The sequence below is a fragment of the Hermetia illucens genome, chromosome 1 (assembly GCF_905115235.1).
Source record: "Hermetia illucens chromosome 1, iHerIll2.2.curated.20191125, whole genome shotgun sequence".
NCBI classification, from domain to species: domain Eukaryota; kingdom Metazoa; phylum Arthropoda; class Insecta; order Diptera; family Stratiomyidae; genus Hermetia; species Hermetia illucens.
In genome coordinates, this window is record NC_051849.1 from 138,140,881 (window position 1) to 138,168,089 (window position 27,209).

The window sequence follows — 27,209 nt, forward strand, 5'->3', positions numbered from 1 at the left end:
CATAAGATAATTAACGACAACAGATTGCTAATTGCCCAATTAGCAGGCTTGGGAGAAACGAACATTAGAAGTCCCTATTTGTATGGAAAGGTTGCTTGGGGATCACCAGAAAGAATCTCAGTTAGATTTACTATACCAACCGAACCGCGTCACCTCTCTTAGCTGATGAACATAAGAACATAGAAAGGGACTAACCTTCCCTCGGACCGCACGGTACATCAATTTAATATTAATATGCACTCGACATATTGGATACAGCAATCATAAACTTAGCAAGGACTCCAACACAGATATTCTCCCTGCATCATCGACAGACGAATTTGAAGTACAAATAATTTGACGTATCGCCCACAATCCCATCAAACCTGATAAATGATTTGCTTGTGAATGAAAACAATCGGACGCCCGAACATTGTAGATTTCCTGAGAATTCCTGGGAATAATTGAACATAGTCGGTAAAAACCGCAGGCACTATCCAACATTTCAAAGAGAGTTTACAACAAACATAGAAAGGAATGTGGAACTTATGGGAAAAACTCTTCCAAAAAATGCGTCAATATATATCCCTTGCTAAACGCTAAGTTCGTTTATTATTAAAAAGCTTTAATTTAACGAATACGGAACAACATAGATTCAATTCACTGTATTTATTCATCTTCATCACTTTCATCACTTCGTTTATTTCTTTCTCTATTTAGTTCTCGTTTAAATAATTCTTTAAATGCTTCAAACTCTGCCAACGTAACAAGTCCTACCTTCGTAGCGAATTGACTTTCCGTCGAGTCCATAATTTGATGAAGCCGTGGATTCTTCGATATTTCACCGGGCGGTGCTTTGGGTGAGCGAGGTTTAAATATTCCCAGCCGTTCGAGGAAAACATGTCTTGTTTTAATGTCATCAAGTGTATACGAAAAGGCTTGCGACTTAACAATTTCCGGGATTTCTAATCGCATAATATCATGCATATAATTGAATTTGGCTTCTATGGTTTTTATATTTTCATGAATCAAGTTAGGAGAATTCATAAGAAGTGTCCAAACATTTTTCGATGTGTGCACTAAGGATTTCAAAGCGTGTATTTGCGAAAGAATCTTTCGATTGTTGGAGATTTCCAGGAGTTCAGGATATCTGAGAATAAGATTTTCAACCCGATTCTCACCAAACTGACAACCACGCCAGAACTCTAGGCTATCGCTAATTTTGGCAGTGGGTCGAGTTAGCACCTTGGGATGTTCGGCAACAATTTGTGTGAAACTTTTAGTTTTGAATCCATACTCCGTAAAGATGCTGTGAGCTTTTTGCCAAATATCAGTCGACACATTTACGAGCGACGGCACCGATTTAACAATGTTATCAATTTGGGACTGCTCTAAGGTCCATTGTTGTGAAGAATCCTGAAAATGTATTTCATATTATTGATGTTTAGAGAAATGTAACATTCTATGCATACCTCGGGAATAATATTATGGGAGTTCTTTGTAATCGTTGAATTAAATCGTAAAATTCGAAGATAAATTTGAAGCCGCTTTAACATCTTTCTCTTTTTGATATCGACCTTTTATTTTTAATCGTTCTGAAAGAAATATGAAAACGATTTATTTTCTAGATGTTTGGTAACACTCTGCTCGATGAGATTATAAGCCTGAATTATTAATTTTTTGATGATATACTTATGTTAGGTTATGGAAAATACTATGATGAATGAATGATGATGAATCAAAAAGGATGGAAGAAATTAAAGCGTTAAGCCGTTTGTGATAATTATAATTTTCTCACAAATATATATTTATTTTTCAATGGATTTGGGAACGCTCACTCACTAAAACCACCCAAACACCTCCGTGACGGCTAGATGGTTGAGGGGTTAGAGCGTCAGCCTCCCAATCTCGGTGGTCTTGGTTCGAATTCCAGTCGTCAAGGGTGTCTGTGTTTGTCCCGCTGCTGTGAGCTTATCATTTGCACAGTGTTGAGTGTGATGATAGTGAAACTGAAGCACAATCTAACTATGTGGATACCCTATACTCCATTAAGGAAAAAACAGGAGACACAAAATTTCTCCGTCCATATCTTGGCAGGATCACTGGTCTACATCACTAGGTTTACCTCACGTGGCTGATGCACTTTCAGAGCTGGTTCTAATTCCTAGAGTTTCTTTTATGTTACAACTATTGTAGCGCTTCTTGACATCTTTTTCGTCTCTAACCTCAACATCTTCTCTACATTATCTGCTTTAAAAACGCTCCCCAGCCTGCTCCTCTCCTCAATGAACCTCGGACGATAGAAGAAGTCGTCGAATCTAAAGCGATGCAAATATTCCTAAACAACCACGTCCGGTAAGGAGCTGCGTCATATGTTAATTTAATTCTCCCATTTCTCAATTCACGGGATCGGTGTACGAGTCCGGTGGTCCCTGCCGAAATTACTCCAGCGTTAATGCCATTCCTCCTGCAGTTCCTTCCTAATGCTGTTTCGGAAGTCTGCAGTTATTTCGATCAGTCGGACGGCAACCTCTTGATCACCAAAAATACTGTTTTTTTCTTGCGATCAGAATTGAGGACGTTCTTCGTGATTAGTTACGCCATTTTGCCCTATCAAAGGCCTGCTCTGAATACAGTCAACTGCATTCAAATCTCCATCCATTCATGTCGCTCAGTTCTGGGCAGGTTACTGTAACTGATAGTGATAGCGCCTGTTTCACGGGGATCGGTCGCCAAAAATTCAGTTTTATTCAGATTCAATCTGATACCCTGTCGCATGAGGCGATCATTCCATTTTTGGACAAGTTGTTCACGATGAACATGATGAAGTTATGGAACTTTGTGAATACATCAAAGATACGAAAAACACCAGAATATAAAAGGAAGGGCCAGAACGAAAGAAGCGTAAACGCGTTGAGTGGCAAGAAGTGTCAAGCGAAATAAGCGGTACCTCCTTGAATTATGAAATGGAAGCAGAAGAGAAGAAAACCAAGATACAACAAGACATGCTCACTATCTCCAAAAGAGAGAGATTGGATCGGCTTCCCGTAATGGGCAGTACGGCGTCGAAACCGTTAATCATTGGGTGGTTCGACATTTGAGTGCCACGATGACCAGGAGCATGGCTAAAACTGAATTTTTGGCGACCGATCCCCATGAAACAGGCACAAACTCTGTCAGCGGCAGTAACCTGCCCAGAACTGAGCGATTTAAATATCTCGGGTCAATGCTATCAGCCAATGGAGAACTGCGTTATTAAATTGCTTCACCCATTAGCGCAACCTGGATGAAGTGGCGTTCTAAAACTGGTGTTCTTTGTGATCGACGTATCAACGAACGTCTCGAATTCAAAATTTACCGGAATTTCGTCCGTCCTGTCGCTTTCTGTGGTTCTGAGTGTTGGACGACTATAAAAGACAATGAACGGCATCGTGCGGTAATGGGAACGAAGATGTTGCGTTGGACTAGTGGCGTGACATGTTTTTACCACATCCGAAATAAGGATATCCACGATCGATATGGACTTGCAACGGTGACTTTTACATGCTAGCTACGACCGAAACAGACTTCTACAAGCACCTAAGAATTCTGCAAGGAACCCATGCTCGAGTTGTTTATCCGAAGGACGCTCTGCTGTTCGAAATCCTGCACTGAAACCCCATCTCTCGGGGAAGAATAAAATAAGCGGATTGAACGTATTCGCTATCCCTTCACTGGTTTATACATTCGGAATACTGCCGTGAACGAAAACCGATTTAGAAAACGTTCAGCAATGCATCATCTCAACCCTCCGTGGAGCAATTGAACCTGACATCAGAGGCAGGGGCTTGGTTGACGGTGATTGGACGAGCGCTTTTAATTGGTCACAATCAAAAATCAGAATCAAGACTGAAAACATCTATTGGAGCAGAGTTGAAAGAGTTATGGAAAGTGTAAAATAAATGGAAAGTGATAAAAATTCAAGAAACGAGAGGAAATATAACACTATCTAGAGTGCTTTGAACTTTTTTGAACATTCTAACCGAAGACATTTCCTTTAATGATAAATGCAACGATTCAAGTGTTAAATTTTGATAAAATCATTTAGGACTTCTCTTTATTGTCAATAAATGCGTCACCATATAATAAATTCGAATTTCATATCTAACTACAAATTGACTAAATAAAGTATTCGATTTCGAATTGGAATTATTTTTGTTGATCCTGAATCTTCTCCTCAAAACAATCGATAAGATCCGCCATCAGCTTGTACTTAGCAAGCACTTTTGCTTCGTCTTTCGGCAACCATTTATAATCTTGATGTTCATCGGATAAAGTGGGCGGCTTTTGTGGATCAATCAATTCGGCCAACCAATAGATAACCGTTTTAAGTTTACCCCTAACTTCATACTCTAGCGTTTTGTTCACGTCTTTAAATATTCTAAGATCGTGTTCAAGGTACCTACAAAAAAAAATCAATATTGAGGCAACAATTATATCAGCGAACCCCATTCTTTTCATACCCTGCCTCTTCAGTAGTCTCTCGAACGGCTGCCGAAAAATCATCCTCGCCGGGGTCAAGAAATCCCTTAGGCGGTGTCCAATGATGATCACCATAAGAAGCTTGGAGCAGTAGGTACTGGATTTGTCCGGCAAGTCGCCGGAATATGACGATCCCAGCCGCACGATAAAGCCGCCCTTCCATTTGAGACAGTTACTAAAATAACAAAATCGTATTTAGTTGCTGTGGCAAAAAAATAGTTGTGAAAGGGGAAGAGATTAGAGTGTGGCCTTTAATCAATTTATTGGAAGAAAGTGAAATGCTGATAAGCCAGTTTTCAAATGTTTCTGGGAATTTCTATGCCCGAAATAAGCATTATAAGTGTTTATAGCTTTCTAAGAATTTAACATTTCAGCTTTATCGCATCCGGCAAATATACCGCACATCCCATCATTATTCAATATGAAGTGTCAATTTTAATAATAAAGATAAAACATGAAATAAGGATATATAAATGCTCAGACTCCATTCAATTTAATAATGAAAAGAATTAATCATATCAGGGGAATGATTTAATTTTCCGGACATTGTTGAATAGATCACGGTCAGAAATAAGCCTTTAATCAGAAGATATTAGCTTACAGCATTATTTTTAGTATTCCAATGTTATTCATATTTCTGGCACTCATATCAATTAGTTTGAAGAGTTCAATTCGGTCTTGGTCTTAAGTTCATTCCAACTCTAGCACTGAGAAAGGCGACAAGTAGTCGCCGACAAATGCATGTATGCAAAGTATACAGTTTTAGTAAAACAAAAGGGAAAGATTTTAGATTGTTAACTTTCATCGTGTTACTCAAATGCTCTATACAGGTTTCGTTAATAATTGATCTCTAAGATTTTTTCAGGAGATACATTTTTAATGTTTTGTTGAGTGCCCATACTTGCAAAAGGAGTGTAACAATTCATCTGGTGTGCACTGCTATAACGTTTAATAGCAGAGAAACTCAGGATAAAGCAGCTCCGTCGACATTCAATGATGATTCTTGATTCCACGATTGATGAGCAAGTCGAAACTTACCAAGAAACTAATAAAAGTTCGGTAAACTGACGTTTCCATTTTTAGTTGAGTTAATTTAACAAATTGTAAGTTAACGACATGCTATGTGAAATTTCAGGAAGATCAGCGAAAATAAAGACCGCACAATTGATGATTCTTAATGAAAGCCAAAAAGTATATGGAACGAAGGCAACCTCACTGAAAACTGTGTCCAGGCGACGGAAGATTGGCATTCTTCGTTGGAGAATGAACCGCATAGAGACCGCCCAAAATCTTCGACTGATGATATGATTGTGAAACCTAAATTAGACGAAGATCCCAGATTGAATCAGGAAATGATTGCTAACGGACTGAGCTTGAATGCCATGGCTGTATCACGAATATTTGATCATCATCGGGTATACACGAAACAATCTTCTCAATGGGTTCCACGCATTTTAAATGGCGCTCAAAAGGAAGCACGGGTTCATATCATTAAAAAAAAAATTTACGAAATTTAAAAACAGCCAGTCTACCATCAATCGTTACTGGTGACGAAGTTTGGTTCTATAAGTGCGACCCAGAAACCAAACAGCAGTTTATGGCAGTGAGTCCAGAAGCAGCCAATCCGATCGTCAAGGCAACACAACAAAAGGGATGACGTCAATTCATTTCACCAGGGCCAAAGCTGTAGCTACTACTCCTTTGGAAACAAACAACAGTAACCGCGAAGTGGTACCAAAAAACCTGCTTACCAAGTTTTCAAATGAACTTAGGCACTACTTTTCACACCATAACAATGCACTACCTCATACTTCTAAAAAACAAGTCGGGAAACCGGAAGCTGGGCGCTTCAGGTATGAAAGGTTTTGTTTGCTTTTTGTGTCAGTATATTTAAGTGTAGAACTATTCCATTTGTACGTAGCCCGTTATGTATATGTATTTAGCATGTCTGACTACCCATTTGATATCCAATTGCAGTAAATTTATACGGTAAAGACAACTTTGAGCTACTGTAACTTTGTTACTAATAGTATGATCAAACTTGAGGATAATATGCTTCATATTATATTTTATACTACTATCAACTTTTATAACTCTGGCATATACTTAAGGGGGGTTTTACTCAATTTCCCCAAAAATATGGTAATATACTATTATTAACTTAATTTTAACAGATATCGATATGGAGAGTATTTTGAGGCCTGGGAACCATATAGAGGCAGCTTTATAATTTTTTTTAGATTTTTCAGTTGGATAGTTTCTGAATATGGGTCCGTTAAAAAATCTCCAATTTCGACCCCTCCCACTCCCCGCCTTTCTAATAAATCTCAAAATTAAGACTGGCTTCGAAAAGTGCTAATCGAGACCTTTCATTTGATACTCCTATATTCGGTGAAAAAAATTTCTGCAAACAAAACCTTAAAAACAATAATTTTGTTGCGTTTTCAAGCACCGGAGAACCAACATCAACTCCATACTACCCTGATCTAGCAACAAGTAATTTCTGGATATTTCCAAAAATTAGTTCCAATTAATGGAGGTTATAAATGCAGTTTAAAGTCGAAATTCAGAAGCTTCAAAAGGAGGATTTGAAGAAATGTTTTGGAAGGTCATCTGCATCTACAGACATAAAAAATGCATTGAAATAAATAATAATAATCGTTGACGCAACAATCCATATTGGATCAGGGTTTTGAAGGTTGTTAGAGCACATCATTCAAGACCGTAACGGTACACTACAGGATAACAGTACCCTGTAGGAGGCAGCATTGTGCTCGCCCGGGATTATTACCCCGATTTGACTCCTGTACTTATTCACAGCTGAGTCAACTGGTATCCGACGTCAAATCACGATACAAATCCCACTGCCGCCAATGAAATTTGAAGCGCGACCTTCCGTACGACGGCCTTGTGCTCTAACCACTCAGCTATCCAGACACCAGACCAGACCAGACAAATAAATAGGTGTATTTAGTTTGTAGCAAAATCGAGTAGCTAGTTTCAGCCCACCCCAGTTCATCAAATCCGTAAAACATTTTTTTTTAATTTTTGAAGCAAAAATTCATCGAGCTAATAAAGACTTCGGAAATCTTTAAACTTTCTCCCTAAAGTCCCGTGACAATTAAAGCAAGCTGTCATATCAATCATAACGATAAATTACCGCTATATTAGTTGAGCCATAGTATCTCTATTTCCTCCTTCGTGTTCGGTTCCAGATTTGGTTATTTTAAGCTTCACCACACAATGCCATCTGCCGCGGGGGACTGGCGATCTCTGCCCGTAGTGATCTGTCAATGTAGTTGCATGATGCAATGCATCTTTATCGCTAATGAACATTTTTGATAAATGCTCACACACAAAAATATCTTGAATTCTCGTCTCAAGTCCTTCCACGTCCAGAGCTAATGATGTTGGTTACCAGTGGATGGTGCATTCAGTTCAACTGGTGGGTGGGTGGCTCTTCCGGCGTAATCGACAATCCGAACTGTACGTGAATGGCGTTATTTACAATTGTCAGGGCACTTTACTCTGCGCACGAAAGGATCCATCCATACATACACGTCCATCTTATTGAACACTACCCGCAAATTTCATTAGCATATACGTATACACACATGCATGTCTCCAGTAATCGATACTGATATTCAAATAACTAAAAAAGCCAAAAAAGAAAGGCGAAAGTATCTCCAGGGACCCCGTCGTTCAGATAAGTTCACTTTATACATACGATGATGATGTCATATACTTCCTAGAATGCAATAAATTTACGTGAAATGCAATATTTTGACTTTTATTAACCACTAGCTGACATTTCGAACTTTGCTCCGCCTTAGACGCAAAAAATAAGCAGATTTTTTATCTGAAGTTAATTTTTTTATTAATCAAGTATTTCAATGATTCTTTAATAGGCTGCATTCTTCAGTTAAGCACCTTGCGATGCACGACATTTTTTGTTTTATTATCAGGCGCAAGAACAAACAACGCAGATGGTCTTCCAACCCGTGAACATGCCACATATAATTGAACATTGATTTTCCAGATTCAGACCACAAACTTTCAAGGATTGGCCTTGTGATTTGTTAATAGTTATGACGAATGCAAGACGGATTAGAAATTGAATTCTTTTGAAGTCAAACGGCATATCGGTTGGGATCATCGGCATCCTCGGAATGAGAACTTCCTCACCTTCGAATTTTCCTTTGAGTATATGATTACTACGGAGTCAACCTTTAGGCGTAAATTTTGTGTGGCCAGGCAAGGAATTTAAAAGTTCAATTGGATAGTTGGTGGCTTCATCTTCATTTGTTACACAGTCAATGGATTTGAATGAATGCATTTTTCCAATGATATCATTCTGAATTATGTAGTTTAGGTCATCTACATCTTTATTCTTAGCCGTTAAAATTGCTCACTCAATCAACCATTTACTATTTTTGTAGTTAGTAATGATGTTTCAACAGGTACTCGACCATTACCGATAGTCAGCAATTGCTCACAGAAATCTTTAGGAGATGTCAGTTGAAGTTTGTTCACATAGCGCCATAGATTCGATGATGTGAGGCAAACGTTTATTTCGTCGGCAGCCGTTGATCTTGGAATTACTGGCAGTGTTTGGCGGAAATCCCCAGACAGTAAAATCATTGCGCCTCCAAAACATCTCGTGTCATTGCGTAGATCTTTCGATGTTCGGTTAAGTGCTTCTAATGCACGTTTTTGCGCCATCGTGCATTCGTCCCAGATGATGATTTTCGATGCTGATAAAAGGTTCGCCATTGCGGAGTTTTTTTTTTAAATATTACATGTTGGTTCTTCGATAGTTTGAAGATTTAACGGCAATTTTAATGTTGAATGAGCCGTACGGCATCCTAAGAATGTGGCTGCTATTCCAGAAGAAGCAACTGGATTTCGCACGAACAGCAGCTAAAACTACTGATATGACGAATGGCTTACCAGTTCCACGAGGGGCATCCAAGAAATATAAACCATCATTTCCATCATCAATTCCCTTCATTAAGGTATCATAATAAACTTCCTTTTGTTGGGGGTTTAACAGTGGTACATTTGTTTGAACTACTAAATCTAATTCCTGGTGATCATATTCACGTTCCCGTTCCAATTCTCGATAAAATGCGTCATTCATTTCAAGGTTTGGCGGCGGCATTCCTAACCTGACTAATAGACCGCACATAAGGTAACAGATGTCTTCGATCATCATTCTTTGGATGAACTGTATAAACACGACCAAGAGCATCAGTAGAACGCACATCCGGACAACCAGGAACCGTATTGCCTTGCTTCTGTCATTGAATATTCTTCAATAAAGCAAAGTGTCGGGAAAGATTCGATTGTCTTGGTCGCAGCATTGTTAATGATAATTCAAATAGAATAAAAATTACTGATGATTTTATATTTCTGACAAAATTTATATTATCAAATTTTCTACTTAACCATAGACAAAATTATGATTAGCTGTCATTTGCGTTTTCTTATTTCATGTCAGATGCGTTTTTGTTATACCACGTTTTATAGTGACTTCACGCAAACGCGATCGAACGGGATAAAAAGTATTCTATGTCCGTCTCCTGGTTCTAAGCTACCTCTCCACCAATTTTCAGCCAAATCGGTTCAGCCGTTCTTGAGTTACAAATAGTGTAACTAACACCACTTTCTTTTATATATATAGATGTTAATAATAGTTAGATTGCGTTCAAACTTTCCAAAGTTCCAGAAAGTCCTATATTATCGCCTAAACTAATGCCAAATTTTGTATTTCTACCACTGTGACTTTTTGAGATTTTCCTGTTGGATAGGTTCTGAGAACGAGACCTGTTTCACTTTTTGGGGCACACATTTTGACCCCTCGCTCCCCTATGTTTCATCATGACCATATTCTTTGAAAAAAAACCCTGAGCAAGTGATAAGCTCATAGCAGCGAGACAAACACAAGACGAACACAGACACCCATGGCGACTGGGAATCGAACCCAGAGCGACAAGATTGAGAGGGTGACGCTCTAGCCTCTCAACTATCGCGTCGCCGTGATAGTCTGCTGATGGTGTTATTAATTATTCCTTCCTTACCAATAGACGTGAAACAATAGACGCAACGAAGTCTTCTACAGAACTCCAAGAAATGCATAACAAATGATCCAGAAAATAGCTAGCATTAGCCAGCAGACATGGTGTAATCTTCTTTACAACGCCAGTCCACATGTATCGAGCACAACAGTGTAGAAACTGTATCAATTGGATTGCGAGACTCTACCTCAACCATTATATTCACCAGACTTATTTCTCGATGTCATGGCCAACGCAATTCGTAAATTCTGTGCGTTTGCGTCGCCACATCGTTCTAGGCTGGTACTCTGATAATGTGGAGGTGTTTGGTTGATATTCCGGCGGAATGCCGTTGCGAGAATCCAACACTCTGTGCGTACAATGTTGGGAGTTTATTTATTTTAAGGTTTTTTGTAGAAAGAATTGATTAAAAAGCGCTAGTTCGAAGTGAGACAGGGCTCGTTCTCAGAAGTTTTTATATCCAACTGAAAAATCTGGAAAAAAAACCATAATGGTGTCTTTATGTGAGATCTACACCTGGGAATATCTTATACCGATCCTTGCTCACATAAAGTTGAAAATGCTATATTATTGTATATGTAACATATAACTTTTGAACTTTACTGGGAATCCCTTTCTCTCCTAAATTTATCCTCGGATTACAAACATTCCAGAGACCTGAAGCACAATAAAAGACATAGTAATGAAAAGTATAAAGTTAATTATACTATTATTAGCAAAATTATAGTAGGTCAGTTGTATCGTGACTATATGTTGGATACCAATCGATTCAGCTGTGAGTCAAATCAGGGTAATAACCGCGGGCGAGCGCAATGCTGCCCACATTACCTTCTAAAGTATACCATAGTCATATAACGTAACATTACCATCTTGAATGAAGTACTTTAACACGCTTCAAGGTCAAGATCCATCGCGCCAACGATTATTATATACTAGACCAAAATTGTGTTATTATATGAATGCCACTATGACATCAACGTGGATAGCCCGACATATTTAATTAATATACACTTACTGGTTGCGTATAAATCAAATCGCCCTGTAACGAAATTTACTCACATATGAAATACACAAAATCTTTTATACATGAAGGACTAAGCTTCCGACTTGTTGAAAGTTTTAGTTTTTATTGTTGAAATTTTCCCTTTTGCCATCCCTGTTATAATATAGGTCCAAGGATGTTGAAAGAAAGCTGATCAGTTTTCGCTTCCACATTAGGGTGTACACAGAGCTACAATTTTAGAGCTTTCCTCAAAAAATCCAGCAGGCAAGAGAAGACAACTATTCAAAATGTTTACTCCTTAAATTTATCAATGTAAATACTTAGATAGTCTTCGAGAGTTAACCTTTCAAACGTAGCCAAATGTTTGGTCCGTATGAAATCAAATGTTTGTGTTTTTGAAAATATTTGCCGTTCGAAGAGTAAAACTCTTCAGATGATGAACGTCAACTAAATACTAATAGGCTTTCGTTTCGTTTTGAGTTTAATGGAACATGATCTCTTCCCTGCCAATCTTCTTCTTCTTTTTCTTCAGCCTTTGTCCCGTTCACAAGCGAGGTCGGTTCGTTGTGATCGGTTTCGCCGTTTGGCCCAATCAAATGCCTGATCTGGATGCAACCTCGAGGCTTTTAAATCCCCATCCAGCGTATCAAGCCACCGTTGTTTCGCCCGGCCTTTTGGTCGCTTACCATCAACTTCGATGTTCAGAATCTGAAATAACAAAAAAAACTTGTTGTTTCTTTTTCGTTGGTGTGGATATTTATTCTTGCAAATACCGATATTTCGGGAACCACTTGTTCCCTTTATCAATGCTTACAAATATCGATATTTGCACGAATAAATATCCACTCCAACGAAAAAGAAATAACAAGTTTCTTTTTTATTATTTCAGACAATTAATCGTTGGAAACACCGCATAATTTCACTCAGCTCGATGTTCAGGTCAATCTTGGCAAGTGAATTCTCGTTAGCGCGAATTACATCAGTCATGTAAAGTGTACCATCGAAGACGCCTTTCTCTATTTTTACCCCGATCGGTGCAACCTATATCGATTGCGGATATCCCCATTTCGGATGTGATCAAAACGTGTCACGCCACTAGTCCAACGTAACATCTTCTCCATTACCGCAAGATGCCGTTCATTGTCTTTTATAGTTGGTCAACACTCAGAATTATAGAAAGCGACAGAACGGACGAAATTGCGGTAAATTTTGGATTTGAAACGTTTGTTGATACGTCGATCACAAAAAACACCAATTGCGGAACGCCACTTCATTCAGGTTGTGTTAATGCGTGAAGCAATTTTATAACGCAGTTTTCCATTGGCTGATAGCATTGACCCGAGATATTTAAATCGCTCAGTTCTGGGCAGGTCACTGCCGGTGACAATGATTGTGCCTGTTTCATGGTGATCAGTCGTCAAAAACTCAATTTTGTTCAGATTCAATCTGAGACCGTGTTGCATGAAGCGACCATTCCATTTTTGAACAAATTGCTCGAGATAATTTTTGCTATTAGACGCTAATAAAACATCATCTGCATAAAGCAGTGCACAAGAAGAACAAAGGGAAGTGGTGAGAGGGCGCTTCCTTGATGAACACCAACAGAGACACGAAGCGGTTTTGATACACCCGCCACACTTCGGACTATACTTTTCGGATCGTGATCGGGAAACCGAAAGCTGGACGCTTCAGGTATGAAAAGTTTTGTGTATTTCTTTTATAAAGACATTTGACTGTGAATTTGTCCCATTTGTATGTAACACGTAAATGTCGTATTTGCGATCGAAATTTGACGCTTTATTTAACATACTTAGAATTATCCGATTTAAGTCAAATATGCACCGGTTTGTTCGCACACTTGTTGCCATTTAGAAGGAAACTTCATTATCCCCCCATTATAACCCCCCGCCCCCCCCCCTTATTTGCAAAAAAAAATCAGACAGCCAGTTTTCGCAAGCCTCTTTTGAGGCCAACTTAGTAGAACCAAGAGCGTTTTGCATGGACCGAAAGAGATGATAATCACTTGGTGCCAGGTCCGGACTATACGGTGGGTGCGATAGGACATCCCATCCGAGCTCCCATAGCTTCTGGCGGGCCATCAAAGATGTGTGAGGCCGAGCGTTGTCATGATGGAACACAAAACCATTATTATTGACCAATTCTGGCCGCTTCTGGTCAATCGCCTACTTCAAACGGTCGAGTTGCCCACAGTAGAGGACACAGTTGGTTTGGGCCAGCTCGCCGCGCTTTGACCGCGATCCTTTTCGCTTGAGGCTGTCGTACGTGATCCACTTTTCACCACCAGTCACCATCCGCTTCACAAATGGGTCGAATTCGTTCCATTTCAGCAGTGCATCGCAGACATTGATTCGATCCAAGAGATTTTTTTATGTCAACTCGTGTGGCACCCAAAAAACAAGTTTTTTTTTGGAATCCAATCTTCTGCAAATGGTTCCAAACGGTTCCAAACGGTTTTATGGTCTATATCCAATTCCTGGCCAATCGAGCGAATGCTCACATGCCAGCCCACTTGGCCGATTTCGACGATTTTATCGGTTTCTACGACGATCGGTCTATCAGTACGGGGTGTATCTTCGACATCCACTACACTAGAACGAAATCGATCGAAGCAACGCTGTGTTGTGCGAATCGTTACAGTATCGGGCCCATACACTTCACAAATTTTTTCGGCCGCCTTCGTTGCATTTTTATCTCTCAGGTAGTAAAAACGTAAAATATGACGAATTTCTTGCTTGGTGGACTTCATCTTTGACACGCTATAACTTGAGACTGAAACGTTCGATCACAACACTGTCAAAGAGACACTTGTAGCGCAGATTTTCGTTTTCAAATCGCCGTATAGAATGACCCGATGCGATAAGTACAACACAAGATATGTTTACGTGTCGCCATCTATCGACAAAATACGACATTTCTTTTTCCCCAACCCAATATTATGTGAGAATATTGACTTTCGGGTGATATTGACATTCAAAATCTTGAATTTACAAAAAAGTGACAACTTTGACGCATTATAACTTTGTTAATAATAGTGCTATTTCCACCAAAGTTAGCAGCTCTATATTATAGTCTACATTGCTACAAAATTTCGTAATGCGACGGTGAATTTAAGGCCGGTTCTGTGGCCAATTACTGAAAATTATAATAATATACTATTATAAACTTTATTTGAAGGGATATCGATATGGAAAGAATTTCGGAGCCTAGCCACCATATAGTGGCGGCCTTTTGATTTTTTCCAAATTTCGACTCCCAGCACTCCCCGCCTTTCCAACAAATATCAAAACTAATATCAGCTTGGAAAAGTACTAACCGAAACCTTTCATTTGATCAATGGAGCTACCAGCAGAATACAAATTTCAACATTTTGGTTGGTATGAGACTTGACTGAAAATAAATCCTTTTCGTTTATAACAAACATAAGGTCCTGTTTCATTTCTCAGTATAAAACTTTATTCAATATCATATTCGTTTTGAAGATTCAAACCACTTTTGAAATTCACACAGCTCTAGAGTTTAAGGGTTTCATTCTTTACAGGACCAGGGAAAACAAAAGGTAGTACACAAAGGTACGATCATCCAAGCGGATGGAGTAATATCTTAGGTCATAATTGTTATTTCTTAAGATCTTCTAAGTATTAATCGTTACTAATTTTGGATGAAACAAAACCTTAATAAAACTAACAAATTGTGCTTCTTTCACATCACCATTTTTGATTATCATATTTCTAATGTATGTATGCAGCAAATGTAAATAGGAAGGATGTTTGTTTATTAAAAACGAGGATCACTTTTGTAGTTTCAGAATTTGCTCCTCAGCCCAATCTATGACATTTGATAACTCTTCATAGTGTGCTAGATCTTTAGCCTCTTCTCTCGGCAACCATTTGTAATCCTCATGTTCACTGGATAAATGAAGAAGCATCTCTGGATTGATCAGTTCAGCTAACCAATAGATGACTGTTTTGAATTTGCCTTTCACGATATATTCGGAAGTTGTGGTAATATCCGTATAAATTTTGAGATCTTTCTCAAGATACCTGTGAAGAAGTAAACTGTGCAGCAAAAAAAAAACAGTCATAAACCCGTTCCCCATACCCTGAATCTTCGAAAGTTTCACGAATAGCTCCCATGAAAGGATCTTCCCACTTTTTGACATGGCCTTTTGGTAGGCTCCAATGATGTGCGCCAGATGATTTTTGAAGTAGTAGATATTGAATTTCCCCGGCATATCGTCGGAATAGAAGCATACCAGCAGCAGGACGTCCTCGTTCCATTTTGTACTTACTATAACAAGGAAACTTTGTGAAAAAAAAGAATAACGACCTTGGGTAAGGAGCGTGACAGGCGAAGGTCTAAAGAATTAGCACAAAAACACTCATAATGCTGTTTTTTTGGATTGCAAAACTATCGAAGGAACTCCTGGGTTTGGTCGAGTCGAATTAGAAAGATTTACTTGTGTAAACTACATAGTCTTTCGTTCCCAAAGCAAATATGATAAAATATATTTTTTATTTGGTAGCAATAATATATTTAAAAATTCAAATCCAGAGGAAGAAGGCGCTAGAATGAACGCCTGTAGAGCAAACTTGTGCGTCTATTGTTTAGTATTGTGCAGTAAGTTGCAATAATAATGGAATAATGGACAACAACAAATTAATAAATGGATTTTGGTGTAAGCAGAAAATAGTGAACTGGAACCAACATCAATCATTGAGCTTCACAAGTGATTAAAACTTCAACATTCACTGGAAAAATCTGAAGGGTTTTAGGACTTCAGCCTATGGTTAACTCGTAATTTAACAAACAGCGAGTGTTCTCACGGCAAAGATTAGGTTGACTTACCTGAATGTAGGTCGTCGGGTTCCCCTAATGTAACCAGGGGTGCGATACTCTGGGGCCTCCACTGAATTTACTTGGTTCCAAGATGATCAACTCTTGCAGTGATGATTGCCCACTAACACTTCCTTTATATATCTACGCAGTATCACTTGCTGCAAGCTTTTCCACAGAAAATTGGTAAACTTAATCGAATTACTGGCCAATTTGATATGAATTCTACAGACAATTCCACCCTGTCCCCAGTATGGGGTATTTTAAGCAGAATTGGGAAACGTCAAGTGAGTAGCATGTCAACTTGAAGAGTAAACATAACCCTACATCTGTCAAAGTGTTCTAGGCGTAAGTGCATGTCTGTACGCTGGGTTTTGCGTTGAGTAACTTCGCCGGAATGATCTCATAATTGTCAGTGTCGAATAAAAAGTGAATATCCTAATTTCCGTGAAGTGTTCTAAGAAACATTAACGATGTTGTCGCTGTCACGAGTCGTCGTCCAGCAGTTCGTGTTGCAAAATTCTAAAATCATCCCCCGGCAAATAAGCACCATCGGAGCGTTGTATGCGGCCTTCACTACGAGGGATTTGTTGGCAGGATCACACGGTGAAGCTGGAACACTTATTACTCGGTTTGTTAAGCACATTGCGCTGGAGAAGTGCAAAACCGACCCTCTGATCCCACAGAAAATCAAATATTCCAGTTTTTATCCACTCACCGACTTTCGAAGCTTCCGGGAGTCCTTACATGAAATCGAAACAGACCAAATCCCCCGCTTGCTGATATACACGTACACGTTTAAAACGAATGGAGATCCACAGAAGGTCGCTCAGGCGCTCAATGAAATCGATTCCATTTGCTTGGCGCGGATCAATGAAATGGATCACGAAACGCTTTTGAGTACTTTGTACGCACTCATGTTCCTCCTACCCAACAAGATCACGAAGTTCGCGTTCTACCCCAGGGCCATTCAGAAGTTGGTGGCAGAACTGGGTGACGACTGTCCAAAAGAGCGGCTCGTGGAGATATGCTTTTACCTAGGACTGTGGAAGAAACATCGGCGGTCCATCGAACTGATGAAGTTTATCAGAGACAGGCATCTAGAACGCTACGTAGATAAATTTACGCAAATGGAATTTGCAATTGTTTCAAACGCCCTATTCAAATCGAGTTCAGTGTGCGATAGTCCGGCTTTCAAGGAGCGGCTGGTGCAAGAAGTTGCAGAGTCTGCCGGAATAGATGACTCGATTCTGATAACATTCGTGAAATCCTTACGACTGAACCGCGTACAATCCGACAAAGTCCTGAATAAAGTTCTGTCTTTGAAAGCAGAAGGGAGACTGGATGATATGCAATTCAAAGGTCTGGTGCACATTTTAGCATTATTCGCGGACGGACATTACAATAACCCCAAAATCTGTACCTTCTTCACCCAGTCATGTTTAAATAAACTGGATGCAATGACTAACGATGACAACCTCGCTTTCAATGACATGCGGGCGAAAGACCTATCAACTTTCGTTTGGGCTTGTGCTTCACTAGGCTACGACCAACTCACTCCCCAGGACTACGATTTTCTGACCGAAATCATCTTGAATAAAGTCAGAAGAGACGAGTATAAATATTGTCCTGACGAATTAATCGACACAGTCCTCTCATTGTGGACGCTTGGCCATAAGTCGCAAGATCTGGTGCAGGCAGTGTTCGAATTACGAAGCATCCCAACTGAAAGCGTCGACAGAGTGAAACTTGATTCCAGGCTTGAATTACTGAAAAGCTGTATTCAAATTGAGGAGCCAAACTGGATAAGAAAACCTCAAAAGAAATCTTTTGACGAACAAAGACCAGCCCCAAAATACCTCATTGAGAAGCAGCCACAGTTGCAGAACGTTTTCAACATAATTGAGGAGAATAAGGAAGAGTTAGGGGTGAAAAACAGCCAGTACGTTGCTGCTATACATCAATTGAATATCGCGAGTATTCTAGTAGAGCTGGAGGATGGGAAGAAATGCTTTGTGGAAGTATTAGAGGGTAATCATATGCTGAAATTTGAAGAGAAACCAGTGTCGATTGTTGGCTTGAAACTTAGGTTATTGGAACATCTTGGCTATAGCATTGTTGTGGTAACTTTCATGCACTTCTGTATACATTAGAATACTTGAAAATATAAATTTGCCTTTCCAGGTGCCTCCAGCGCTGACCGGGGATCAAATTTTAGCAGCTCTGAAAGATTCTTTAGGGGCAAACGTTGATTTAGGTAAAGAGAAGTTAGTTTCTTAAATAGCTGTGTTCTATACATTTAAATAGAGAAATAAATTTGGAACTCGAAAAAGAATGTTTCTACTGTTTTACAATAACATCAACCGAAAATAAGGGGAAATGAATATGCGAATGCAAATACTGGATATCACAGTTCGTACCGGATGGGTTTTTGTAAAGTGCGATTAAATGCCCTTTCTAGATCGTCATGGGGTTTCTTCAGAAACAGCTAGGTAGGTTGATGTTGAAAATATGCCCGTAAGATGTTTTTTTGGATGAGATAATTACGGAATCGGGCGGTAATTCGAATATTCTGCCTGACTAACTTTCTTTTTGCATATTGGAACGGCCGTCTTGCATTCCCTGGGTGCTCTATCCTCATCAATAACATGATTGAGGAACTCAATGAGCCAGAGCATTAGGCCCCGGTTCTTCGTTTCCTCACTTGCAATGATGTCAAATTCGGTTGCTCTCTCGCATTTCCCCTTTAATTTCTGCTTTTTTTTTTTGTAATGACATATTTATTTTAATGTATCTTTTGGAGTAGGAACCCTTTGTTTTGAATAGGCTGACATTATGCTGCTGAAGTAGTCTCCTGGCTAAGGGATTATGGCACGAAGTTTTTCCTTTGTATTTCGTTATCTGAAATGAGAACTCCCCCTTTATTGCTGCAATTTCGAGGTATCTGTAGATGTTTATATTTTTCACATGCCAAGGATCCTGAACTGGTCTCTTTGCAGCAATTACATGTTGGATATTCCTCGCATTTAAATTCCGTAGATTGATATTATGACAATTTTGCAGAGCAAGCGTTTGTGTTCGGGTTCAGCTTAGAGTATTTATCTATTTATTTAAGTAGATTTTTGATGCAATATGAGGATTCGAATAGGTACTTACAATGGCAGCATCATCTCCAAAAGTCCAGATTGTCAGATCCGGAGTATAAATGAGCTGTGAAGTGTCGGTCCAAGGACGCTACCTTGGAAAACTCCACCTGGGACGTTATAATCGCGAGACGTGAAACTTTTGCGTTTCATCCCAAATTTGCGTTCCATCCATACTGGAAGCAACTTTAAAAATCAGACCATGCTGTAGTTTATCGAAGCAATACTGGTGCTGAAGAATCATTTTGTTTTCTACTAGATACGGTGTGATTTTTAAAACTAGTGTTTCTTCCACCACTTTCAAAGGTAGAAGAGCAGAGTTTAAAGGATGCAACCCGTCGAGTTCTGGGTCTCATCCCTATCACATTTAAGAATCATTATAATTTCCAAAATTTTCTAAGAATTATACCCTTATTAGGCAAGACGTTGAATCTGTGGGTCACGTGAGTAAAATTGCTACCGGCTGTGTGTTGAGCTTAGTAACGACTGGCATTAAACAGGTCTCTTTACTGAAACCAATTAGGTGGGGTATTTTTCATCGGTTGGCTGGGAGATTAGTAGGCTGTCCAGAAGAAACCATAGCTAATCTACTGTCTCTTAGCCAGTCTCCCAACTGTCTTCCTTTGGGAGTTATCAGTGTGGATCCCCATTGAGTGTGCTTAGTAGTAAAGAATGAGGAAATGTGTTTCACAGAACTTAAACTTGGGTTGGTTGACTCGCTTTGCAGTAGTCTTCTAGATGATAATGCTTAATGCGGAATCTGATAAGTATTCCAGATCGCCATAGACTTACCCTTTCACATGCTTTGTTTCGTAGAAGCAATTATGATCAAAGAGTAGTATAGGTCCCAGGGCGAAACGTGAATTGGTACCCTCGATGGAGCATAAGAACTTGGAAACGCCTGCTGAACCAACACCAATGGCTCTACTACCAAACCCTATCTCTATTTGCACGTGGTGACCGCTGGGACCTCTTTCTTCACGAAAAGCTGCAGACGAAGAAGGATGAAGGCGAGTCTCCCGCGCCTAAAAACGGGACAAATTGTACCAACTGGTCCTCCAGATTGGGGGTTAGGTAGGGCTGACAACCCGTCACGGAAAACAAACCGTTACGAAGCAACAGAAGGAGCCTTGGACAAGAAGAATTTAAAACGATAACAGAATAAGGAGTTGCGCATTCTAATGGAACATGCGCTCCCTAGGGACCGGCTTCCTGGCGAAGAGCCGCTACACCATATATTATAGAGCCGTTGGCTCCCATAGCTTACATCAAAATATCAATGATAACGGACCGCGGATTATTCAATGAGGAGTGTCGCATGAAATGGTTGTTAAAAGTAGCTGGTTTGCGCGGAAAATGGTCCAAACAAACGCAGACCTCTTCAGAGGGGACCACTTTCAACTAAATTGACCACGTGCTGATCGAACGCCGCCACCTCTCAACCTTGATCAATGTAAGAGCATATAGGGGACGCAATATAGACTCGGATAACTATCTCGTTGGCATGGTGCTCCGAGCCCGAATTACAACACCACTTACAATCCCCTCTAACAATGTGGACTCCGGCGAGCGGAGAAAGGAAGCTTGGGAGAACTAACTGTGAACTCGAAAAGTACAGGGTATATGGTATCCCAACGAAATGAATACGACTGTCTAGGCTGACCCTGCCCAATGTGCGAGACCAGATAAAAGCAGCAGGATCACTCTTAAGACCATTCAACATCAACAACCGTCTAATACAAGGGGATGCCCTATAATGCGTCCTCTTACCTGGCCCTGGAAACAGTGGTCCGTGATGCCACCCAACTACTGGCATATGTTGACGATATCAACATCATGGGAAGAACAACCCGAGATGTACAATTTACCTTCATCCAGATCGAGCAGGCGGCACGAGATCTCGAGTTGCACATCAATGAAATCAAGACAAAATATATGGTGGCAACGTCAGCACCAGAAACCAACCAACCAATAACATAGCAATAACTGTTGATAATTTCTCCTATCTAGGATCGGAAATCACAACCGATAGCAGCTACGACGCTGAAATCTGCGCACGGTTGTTTGCTGCCAACGGACCGTATTTCAGCTTACAAAAACTGTTTCATTCAAAACGTCACACCATAGGGTCAAAGCTCTTACTGTACAAGAAAATGATCTTCCCGGTCCTTATGTATTCCTCGGAGACTTGGGTTCCTAGCAAGAAAAATTACAAACTCTTGGCCGCGTTTGAGAGAAGAATCCTCTGAAGAATTTTTGGCTCACTACATGAGGATGGATGATTCCGTAGCCTACATAATGACGAAATCAATGTGCAATACCATGGCCGTCAGGTTGTGGACAAAATCCGGCTCAATAGGTTCCGTTGGAGGGGTCACTTAATTCGTATGGACGAAGATGATCCAACCTGAAAATCTATATAAAGAAGAGGCAGACCCTGCCTGAGATGGAACGATGGCGTAGGTTAGGACGCTAGACAGCCTTTAGGGATATCGAATTGGTGGACCTCGACGCGAAACCGGGATGTCTGGAGTTCCTTACAAAGGCAGGCCTAGACCAAATACCGGTTGTTGCGCCATTGATGATGATGATAATATTTTTAAAATCAAATCATTAGCCAAATATATTCTTCTGCTTTAATGGCTAGTGTAATAAGAGTTGTATTGAAATATAGAAGGTTCGATGTTTTATTGGCAAGTGCATGTCTTCCTCTTTGGTTTTTGTGGAATCATTTGCCTTTCACCGTAGAACCCCATCAACTCTTCCATTTGAAAGTTTGGGAAAAACGAATTGCGCACTTTATGGCCATTTTCGTTTGCGAATAGGAAAAAATTGCCTGGTGTTTGTTTTAGCCCTGGATTGCGAAGTTGTAGGTCCGTAATGGCGAGCGATCGGTTTCACTTGCAGAATTTTGACACTTTTTCAGGAATTACTGCTTCTTAAGAATTGTCTTGATTTTTTGAACGTTAGACGTTTTTTCTCCAACTTTCAGGCTAGAATTCGCTTTTCCTCTTTCTACTTTGCTGTTCCACAATAGGTTGTTCCCCCTAATTTGTTTTTTTTTTTGGTTCATAATCTAAGTTGCGTCCAACTGAGGACAACTCAATAACTGATTCTGCAAAATGCATAAATACTACGTAAGTATTATTAATTCGGCATTTTGCGTACAAACTAGATATGTAGATAAAATCAAATTATAGCAATGACCAAAAAACAAAACTTACCTTCAAAATAATTATCAAATACCATCCTGTCCTGATGAATTGCCTCTGCCCTGGACGAAACCATCAGTCACTTTTTTTTATGAAAGAGGACTCCGTGGACCACAAGAGAGGAAGTAAGCTGCTTCCCAAGTGGTCCGGTCCGTCATCAAGTGGATGCAGACTCAGGACTCCCAGCACACTCACAAAAAATCACTTCGGCCTAGTTTAGGTCTGAACTTACGACGGATTTCACTTCAATGTAATTCGTTCTCATGTCTGGTTTACGATTATATATAAATGGAGCGATTACCACTCGTCGCTACTCTCGGTCACGCTGGTCCCCGGGCAGAGGCGAGACAGCGTCTGATGAGTTGCCTCTGCCCTGGACGAAACTGTCACTCGCTTTCTTGGACCATCTATTCTCCAAACAAATATTGCAGGAAAACACTATGCACTCAATAAAAATAGAACCCAACGCAACAGAATAAAGAAACGGACAAGGCGGGAAAAAGTTAATGCTAGGGTGGGCTATGCGATATTGACCGCTCTGGCATCAGCAGTTTGTAGATTGGCACATTACGGTCTAACAATTATTAGTCCTTCTATCTATATAGATAATACATATTGCACACCTATTTCTGTTCCTACCGCAATTTCTTCACAAGTCGGGAAAGCGGAAGCTCTACGCTTCAAGTATGAAAGGTTTTGTGTATTTCTTTTATAAAGACATTTGAGTGTGAATTTGTCTCATTAGTACGTAACACGTAATATACGCATATATTATATGAGAATTTCCACTTACGGGTGATATTGACATTCAAAATCTTGAATTTCCAAAGAAGTGACAACTTTGACCTATTATAACTTTGTTAGTAATAGCGAGATTTCCACCAAACTTGGTAGGATTAAGCTTTATATTATAGCCTACATTGCTTTTGGGGTGCTAGGATGAACTTAAGCGGGGTTATGTAGCCAATTACTAACAATTATAGTAATGTACTATTGTTAACTTTATTTAAAGGGATATCCCTATGGAAGGTATTTCGGAGCCTAGGCATTATATAGTGGCAGCTTCTTGATTTTTTTCAGATTTTTCGGTCGAGCGGTTTCTGAGAAAAAAAAAATTATCAATTTTGTCCCTCCGAACTCCCCAGCTCTCCAACAAATGTCAAAACTAATATCAGCTTCGGAAAGTACTAACCGAGACCTTTCATTTGATACACCACATGGCTGTATTTGGTGAAAAAAAATTACACCCCCCTTTTCCATGCATGGGGACCTCCCCTTAAATTCGACGCAAAAGAATGTAACTCACTGTATGCATTAGCGTTCACAGTTCCCACCTTTCCACCGAATTTTGGTCTCAATCGCTGCTACAGCGTCCGAGAAAAATGTATGTGGCGGACAGACAGACAGTAAACCGATTTTAATAAGGTTTTGTTTTACACAAAATCTTAAAAACAAAAAATAGACAGACAGGCAGACAGTAAACGTATGTTAACAAGATTTTGTTTTACACAAAACCTTAGAAAATGAGGGTTCAGTACCGAAAGTAGGAACTAGATGGCTTCCTCTGTAGTTCTTCCCTGCCCGAAGTTTTCTTGGGGATCCGGAATAGGAGTTTTCACCCCGGTCCCAATTTTTTCACCATGGATTTTCTCTACCAGACTCTTTTTAGGCACACATTATTTATGCTGTCTATATAGGTCATTATCTTCTTTTTTTCAGCCTTTATCTTATTCAAAAGCGACTTCGTTTCGAACTGACAATTACGTCACCATCTAGTGCATCAAGACATCGTTGTTTCGGCCGGGCTTTTGGTAGTTTACCATCGACTTCGGTGTTCAGACCAACTTTAATTAATGATTTCTCATCAGCGCGAATTACATGTCTATACTGTTAACGATGCCTCTCTGGTTTTTTTCACGATCGGTACAACCACATATCGATCGTGAATATCCTCATTTCGGATGTGATCATGCCATATTAATAATGGTCCAACGCATCATCTTTATCTCCATTACTGCAAACCACCGTTCTATATAGGTCACTATCTTATCCTGTAATATATATAAGTCAACTTATCCTAGAATGCCTGGTTTAGTGTAGAAATATATATACTTTGAAGAAAACATTCGGTTTTAGGGTTGCCAGACTGACTTTATGGCCCCAATAGAAATTTGAACCAGGTCCATGGGTTTCCAATAATTGTTGAGTATTGAAGAGCGGAAATCCAAAATCTTCTAGTCATGTATATTCATATATATTAATGCTAACTTGAAAATTGCTGATCTAATTTCTTATTCTAATGAATCCAATTGTCAACTTTGAGACCATTTTTACTCACTTTTCATTTCTAATCCCTCCCCCAATCACCTTGATGTTAAGCATGCTTGTCCCAAAGGGTTTCGTAAAATAATTTTTCCGGCTGTTCCAGGTTTGTTGAATATGTCTAGTACTATCCTTTTACATAAAAAAGAGGGCGTTAGGCCAGATATACCATATACATAATCACACATAAAAAGCTTCATAAGATAAGTAACATATTACATAACAAAAGCAATATATCCTAAGAGTTTAGAATTACCTTATTAATTCATAAGCTTTCATACGCGTATACTGATAAATGTTCCAAACTTGTTTTATCAGTTACAAGTTGTTGATGTCTATTCGATAACCTTCCTTTACAATTTGTTTTTCTATTATTTTTCCTCGTTGTTTTCGCTTACGGCCAACCGTGTTGGGGGGGATCAAGATCACTTTCAAGACCTTCTATTATCAAAGAAGGTTTAAGGCAAGTGGGTGTTCTATGAAGCATTCTTTTTAATTTGCTCCAAAAATTGTTCGCGATAAGTCCACGTAACTATTGGCCTATATTGACGATATTGAGATGATGAACATTTCGAGAGTAAGCGGTACGAGATCTTTGCTACATTAGTAAAAGCAAGACAAATACATGGAGGCAACTTCAGTATCAAAACCAAGAAGCAGCGACATCCAATAGCAGCGGTCAATTGAAACCAACAAAGGCAGAAGACTACAACTTCGAAACCTGTTGAAAATGTCTCTTATCTATCGTCAAAAATCGTAGCCGATAACAGCTACAATCCTTGACAGCCAGCAGAGTCTATTGCACCTTACAAAAACTGTTTCGCTTCAAAAGCCTCACCATAGAGTTGAATTTACTACTGTACAAACCAATAATCTAGTTAAACCCAATGATAGACCCATTCGAGAAAAGACTCCTCCCATAAATGTTTGGCTTCGTACAGGAGGATAGACGATTCCCGAGTGAGAGTGATGTAACTTTGGCTTGGTTGCGCTTAAAATAGGGAGCGAGTCATCTAATCCATATGTGTGAAAATGGTCCAGCATGGAAAATTTATAGGGGCAATATGTATGAGACAGAGGAATGACGTTGGCTAGGATGCCAGAAACCTGCTAGAGATGTCCAATTGGCGAGTCTCGATGAAAAGCCGGAATTTTTGGAGTTCCGTGGTGGATACTAATGAATGAATGTCGAACGTGGAGCTTGATGCCAGCATTGGCAGAAATAACGCTACCACCAAATTATTCGACACCTTTAATATTTTACCCATTGATCCAGGCAGGTAGAATGCGATGACCCGTTAGACTAGAGACTTGGTATTTATTTACTCCATTTATCAGCAAAACACAAACACAACAAAAGACAAACAAGTACATATTTTCGAGCTATTAACCATGCATTCTGACAGTATTTCAACAATTATTTTCGAAAAATGCTTCTTCATGGCTTGCGCTCAAGATGCCAGATATGCCTTTCTAACCCTGGCTTCCTAGGATTTTCGTACATGTACATACAGCAGTTCGCCAGTAATCGCAGAACCGTAAGAAACAGGTTAACTCCAGCCGATTATCTTCGCTTGGCGTCACAAGATGTACATAATACAATTTGGAATCAGGATTATGGTATTGCAATTGTTCTTATTCGCGTGAATATCGCTTTCATGGCCAACACAGCAGTAAAATTTGTTTTATCTGGGCGGGAGCTTCCAAGACAATATGAGTTCTGGTGCCTCAAATTCCCCCGTTAACCGTAAGTATTGTGTCAGCATTTAGTTCCTTATATTCGTCGGCTCCACATTTTTGTGGACAGCCAAATAACATGGCCCTCCTTTGGAACGAGGTTGCGACCATGCTTACTATACACTCTTATGCTAAGGATATATGTTATGTCGATGTTGTATTCCATAAGTGAATTTTTATGTAATTTTGACTTCCCTATTATAAACACTTAAATATTAGCTAATCTGCAGGACTAATTTTAACCAGTTCTCTTCATACCACCCAGCAACATTGAGCACCTTTCCGCAGATTGCACTGATGATACGTACGTACCCACTTCAAACATATCGATTGATTTCCCTTCCGGAACTGCACTTTGAAT

The 27,209-nt window shown here is 39.6% G+C and overlaps 4 protein-coding genes across 4 annotated transcripts; 1 reads left to right on the forward strand and 3 right to left on the reverse strand.

Annotated features, from left to right (window-relative positions):
* Positions 1-558: 558 nt before the first annotated feature.
* On the reverse strand, positions 559-16,574 carry LOC119651569 (transcription termination factor 4, mitochondrial). Its single transcript, XM_038055206.1, has 3 exons — positions 16,447-16,574; positions 1,452-1,574; positions 559-1,395 (listed from the first exon to the last, which is right to left on the reverse strand). Exons 2-3 carry the CDS (start codon positions 1,533-1,535, stop codon positions 649-651), a joined length of 831 nt encoding a protein of 276 aa, XP_037911134.1. The 5' UTR covers positions 1,536-1,574; positions 16,447-16,574; the 3' UTR covers positions 559-648.
* LOC119651576 (bis(5'-nucleosyl)-tetraphosphatase [asymmetrical]) lies at positions 4,035-16,582 on the reverse strand. The gene is made up of 3 exons (XM_038055217.1): positions 16,447-16,582; positions 4,482-4,675; positions 4,035-4,420 (listed from the first exon to the last, which is right to left on the reverse strand). Exons 2-3 carry the CDS (start codon positions 4,661-4,663, stop codon positions 4,168-4,170), a joined length of 435 nt encoding a protein of 144 aa, XP_037911145.1. The 5' UTR covers positions 4,664-4,675; positions 16,447-16,582; the 3' UTR covers positions 4,035-4,167.
* Positions 15,029-16,580, reverse strand: LOC119651585 (bis(5'-nucleosyl)-tetraphosphatase [asymmetrical]-like). Its single transcript, XM_038055230.1, has 3 exons — positions 16,447-16,580; positions 15,700-15,888; positions 15,029-15,641 (listed from the first exon to the last, which is right to left on the reverse strand). The coding sequence occupies exons 2-3, from the start codon at positions 15,876-15,878 to the stop codon at positions 15,389-15,391; spliced, it is 432 nt and encodes a 143-aa protein (XP_037911158.1). The 5' UTR covers positions 15,879-15,888; positions 16,447-16,580; the 3' UTR covers positions 15,029-15,388.
* A 174-nt stretch (positions 16,583-16,756) lies between the features above and the next one.
* LOC119651559 lies at positions 16,757-18,763 on the forward strand. The gene is made up of 2 exons (XM_038055196.1): positions 16,757-18,557; positions 18,619-18,763. The coding sequence occupies exons 1-2, from the start codon at positions 16,908-16,910 to the stop codon at positions 18,712-18,714; spliced, it is 1,746 nt and encodes a 581-aa protein (XP_037911124.1). The 5' UTR covers positions 16,757-16,907; the 3' UTR covers positions 18,715-18,763.
* The last annotated feature ends 8,446 nt before the right edge of the window (positions 18,764-27,209 follow it).

Excerpts from the sequence above, each read along its gene's own strand:
- LOC119651569 (XM_038055206.1), bottom strand. The coding sequence starts at position 1,535 with ATGTTAAAGCGGCTTCAAATTTATCTTCGAATTTTACGATTTAATTCA. Across the intron at positions 1,396-1,451 it reads CCCATAATATTATTCCCGAG|GATTCTTCACAACAATGGAC; the intron begins GTATGCATAGAA and ends ATACATTTTCAG.
- LOC119651576 (XM_038055217.1), bottom strand. The coding sequence starts at position 4,663 with ATGGAAGGGCGGCTTTATCGTGCGGCTGGGATCGTCATATTCCGGCGA. Across the intron at positions 4,421-4,481 it reads GAGACTACTGAAGAGGCAGG|GTACCTTGAACACGATCTTA; the intron begins GTATGAAAAGAA and ends TTTTTTTTGTAG.
- LOC119651585 (XM_038055230.1), bottom strand. The coding sequence starts at position 15,878 with ATGGAACGAGGACGTCCTGCTGCTGGTATGCTTCTATTCCGACGATAT. Across the intron at positions 15,642-15,699 it reads GAAACTTTCGAAGATTCAGG|GTATCTTGAGAAAGATCTCA; the intron begins GTATGGGGAACG and ends ACTTCTTCACAG.
- LOC119651559 (XM_038055196.1), top strand. The coding sequence starts at position 16,908 with ATGTTGTCGCTGTCACGAGTCGTCGTCCAGCAGTTCGTGTTGCAAAAT. Across the intron at positions 18,558-18,618 it reads TTGGCTATAGCATTGTTGTG|GTGCCTCCAGCGCTGACCGG; the intron begins GTAACTTTCATG and ends TTGCCTTTCCAG.